The sequence below is a fragment of the Pygoscelis adeliae genome, unplaced genomic scaffold (assembly GCF_000699105.1).
Source record: "Pygoscelis adeliae isolate BGI_AS28 unplaced genomic scaffold, ASM69910v1 Scaffold679, whole genome shotgun sequence".
NCBI classification, from domain to species: Eukaryota; Metazoa; Chordata; class Aves; order Sphenisciformes; family Spheniscidae; genus Pygoscelis; species Pygoscelis adeliae.
Window position 1 is genome coordinate 10836 of NW_008825552.1, and position 2330 is coordinate 13165.

Here is a 2330-nt window from a genome sequence, read left to right on the forward strand (position 1 = left end):
AGGGTTGCCGGCAGGGTTGCGATGGCGAGTGCTTTTCTGCTGGTGCAGCTAAGACCACTGGCCAGCGTGCAGGGTTGGTCGCAGTAGCGAAAATCCTTTTCGTCCAGTCCTTGCCATTTGATCCCGAATTTACTGTAGCTACCTGTAGTAATTAACATAGAATAACACGGGAAATAACGCGAGAATTGCTGGAGCTTGAATAAGGTAAGAGCGAGCGGTAGCTTAGCACGTGCAAGCGTTATTCAGACTCCGCGGTCAGGAGATAAGAGGTGTGGTGGAGAGATGAGTTGCTTTCTGTGGAACTAAGGGTGGAAGAACAGGTGGACACTAACGTGTCCAGAGAAGGGCAACGAGGCTGGTGAGGGGTCTGGAGAACAAGTCTTATGAGGAGCGGCTGAGGGAGCTGCGGTTGTTTAGCCTAGCGTTATTTAAATAACTTACGTTATTATTTAAATAATAATAGTCTCTCCTAAGAGACTAAAGGGAAGGGCTCAGCACTTGAGCTGGGGCCCGTGCTGCCGGTCCCTCTGCAGATGCTTTGCTGCTTCTTGAGATTTAGGTAGGCGAGGTTTTCTGCCCTGGAACTTGATTCCGAGATATTAAAAATCAGAAGTAATGACCATCTCGCCTTTCTTTTCCCACTTGCTCTTTCGTTTTGCCTTTCCGTGATCACCGTTTGCCTGCGCTTCACGTCGCTGACACGCGTGCAGTTCCCACATCGTGTGGCGTTGCTGCGTGCTTGCTCCTTCTGTTGTCCGATTAAATTGTTGGGTGCAGCTCCTGTCTCTGACCGTGGCTGTCTGGTCCCTGAGGCTGGTTCTGTGAAAGCTCTCGCCTGGGGGTCAGCTCTGTGCAGGGAATTACTTGCGAAAGAAGACGGGCGCTAGTGAAAAGGACTGTGTGAAAATGGGAGGCAGCCACGGTGGGGGAGCAGGCAGCGTTGATTTGGAGGCGGATCGCCCGTGGAACGTCTCAAGAATTATTTTTGAGACTGATTTTGTCTTCGGGACCAGAAAAAAAAAGCACGCTCAACAGAAAGCCGTGAGACAGCGTGAACGCGACAGGAAGACGAGACCGTTGCACAGGAAGGCTTAGGAGATCCTGAGGACGTGAAGCAGAAATGGGCCAAGCGCTCTTGGCTCCCAGTAAGGATTTCTGCTCTACAGAGGGAGAGCTCGTACCTGGAAATGCTGTTTGAGGAAAGGGTCTTCGGTTGCCAGTGGCTCACAGGGTATCGGGTGCCTCTGCGGCGCGGTGCGTTCAGAACAACACGGGAGCAGGAGCTCTTTAAGCTGGAGCTCACTGTTAGTACCGCAGCAAATTTTCCTTACTAAAAACTAGGCTATGGGTGCGGATATTCTTCACGTTGTAGGTAACCTTCCTCTAGTTCGCTGCTTGCAGGTTAGGGGTCCTGTTTGGATTCGGCTGTGGGGTGCAGCAGAAGGTCTGACTCTTCTTTGCTTTCTGCGCAGTCAGAAAACGCGAGGTCTGAGGGCGCGTTCCAGGTCACCATGCTGCCCGGAGACGGGGTGGGCCCGGAGCTCATGCACGCCGTCAAGGAGGTGTTCAAGGTAACGGCTCCTGCCCCTCGGTGGGACGGGGTGGACGGGGAAGGGAGGAGCAGCAGCTGCAGACTTGGTTAAAGATGCTGCTGATCCAGAGTCCCTCCAGGACCAACCTGTCTGTCTCCTCCGGTGCAGAAGAGAGCCGGCTGTGAAAACCCTGGGATCTCACCCTTTCCGTAAATGGGTTCCGCGTGAGCAGCAGTCTTGCAAACTGTCTCGTTCTTCAGTGCGACAATATTCCCAGCCTGGGGCTGCGTCCTGGAGCCAGCAGACTCTGGGTCCACCGCCCGCTCGGCCGGTGCTGAGGCAGCAGCAAGCACTGATGCTGTCCGGGCTGGCGACGGGGAGGACACGGGCCATCCTCGCTGCTCCTGTCGGGAACGTGGCCGCAGGGCTGTCGTTGTCCAGCTGTCCAGCACCCTTTATGTCCTTCTGACCTCCTTCCTAATCTGTGATGAGCCCTGCTCTCAGGCAGCGACGTCAGAACTCGGGGAGGAAGTCAGTCGTTAATGGTTCTGTCTTCTAACACGCGAGTTCTGTCACATCAAAGGCTGCAAACGGGGGGGTTGTCTGCCGCGATACCGGTTACGCGGCCAAAACTATAATTACAGTAAGGAGGGGGAGTCCCGCTGCTAAAAGTGACAGAAAACATCATGGTTCAGTTGGAACTGAAGTGACCCAGAGGTCCGGGTTCCCTCTTCTCACTGAGCAGGCAGTCTGGCTGGTTTAAGGCGTCGTGTCCCAGCTCTCCGAGCCCCCCCCCCC

At 54.7% G+C, this 2330-nt stretch overlaps 1 protein-coding gene across 1 annotated transcript in view; it reads left to right on the forward strand.

The window, feature by feature from the left end:
• Positions 1-2330, forward strand: part of LOC103923705 (isocitrate dehydrogenase [NAD] subunit beta, mitochondrial-like) — a gene marked incomplete at its 5' end in the record, with an annotated part of 16564 nt that overhangs the window by 9346 nt on the left and 4888 nt on the right. The window contains one exon of the mRNA XM_009332113.1: positions 1473-1571. Coding sequence (XP_009330388.1) covers positions 1473-1571 — 99 coding nt within the window. The remainder of the gene's footprint in view (positions 1-1472; positions 1572-2330) is intronic.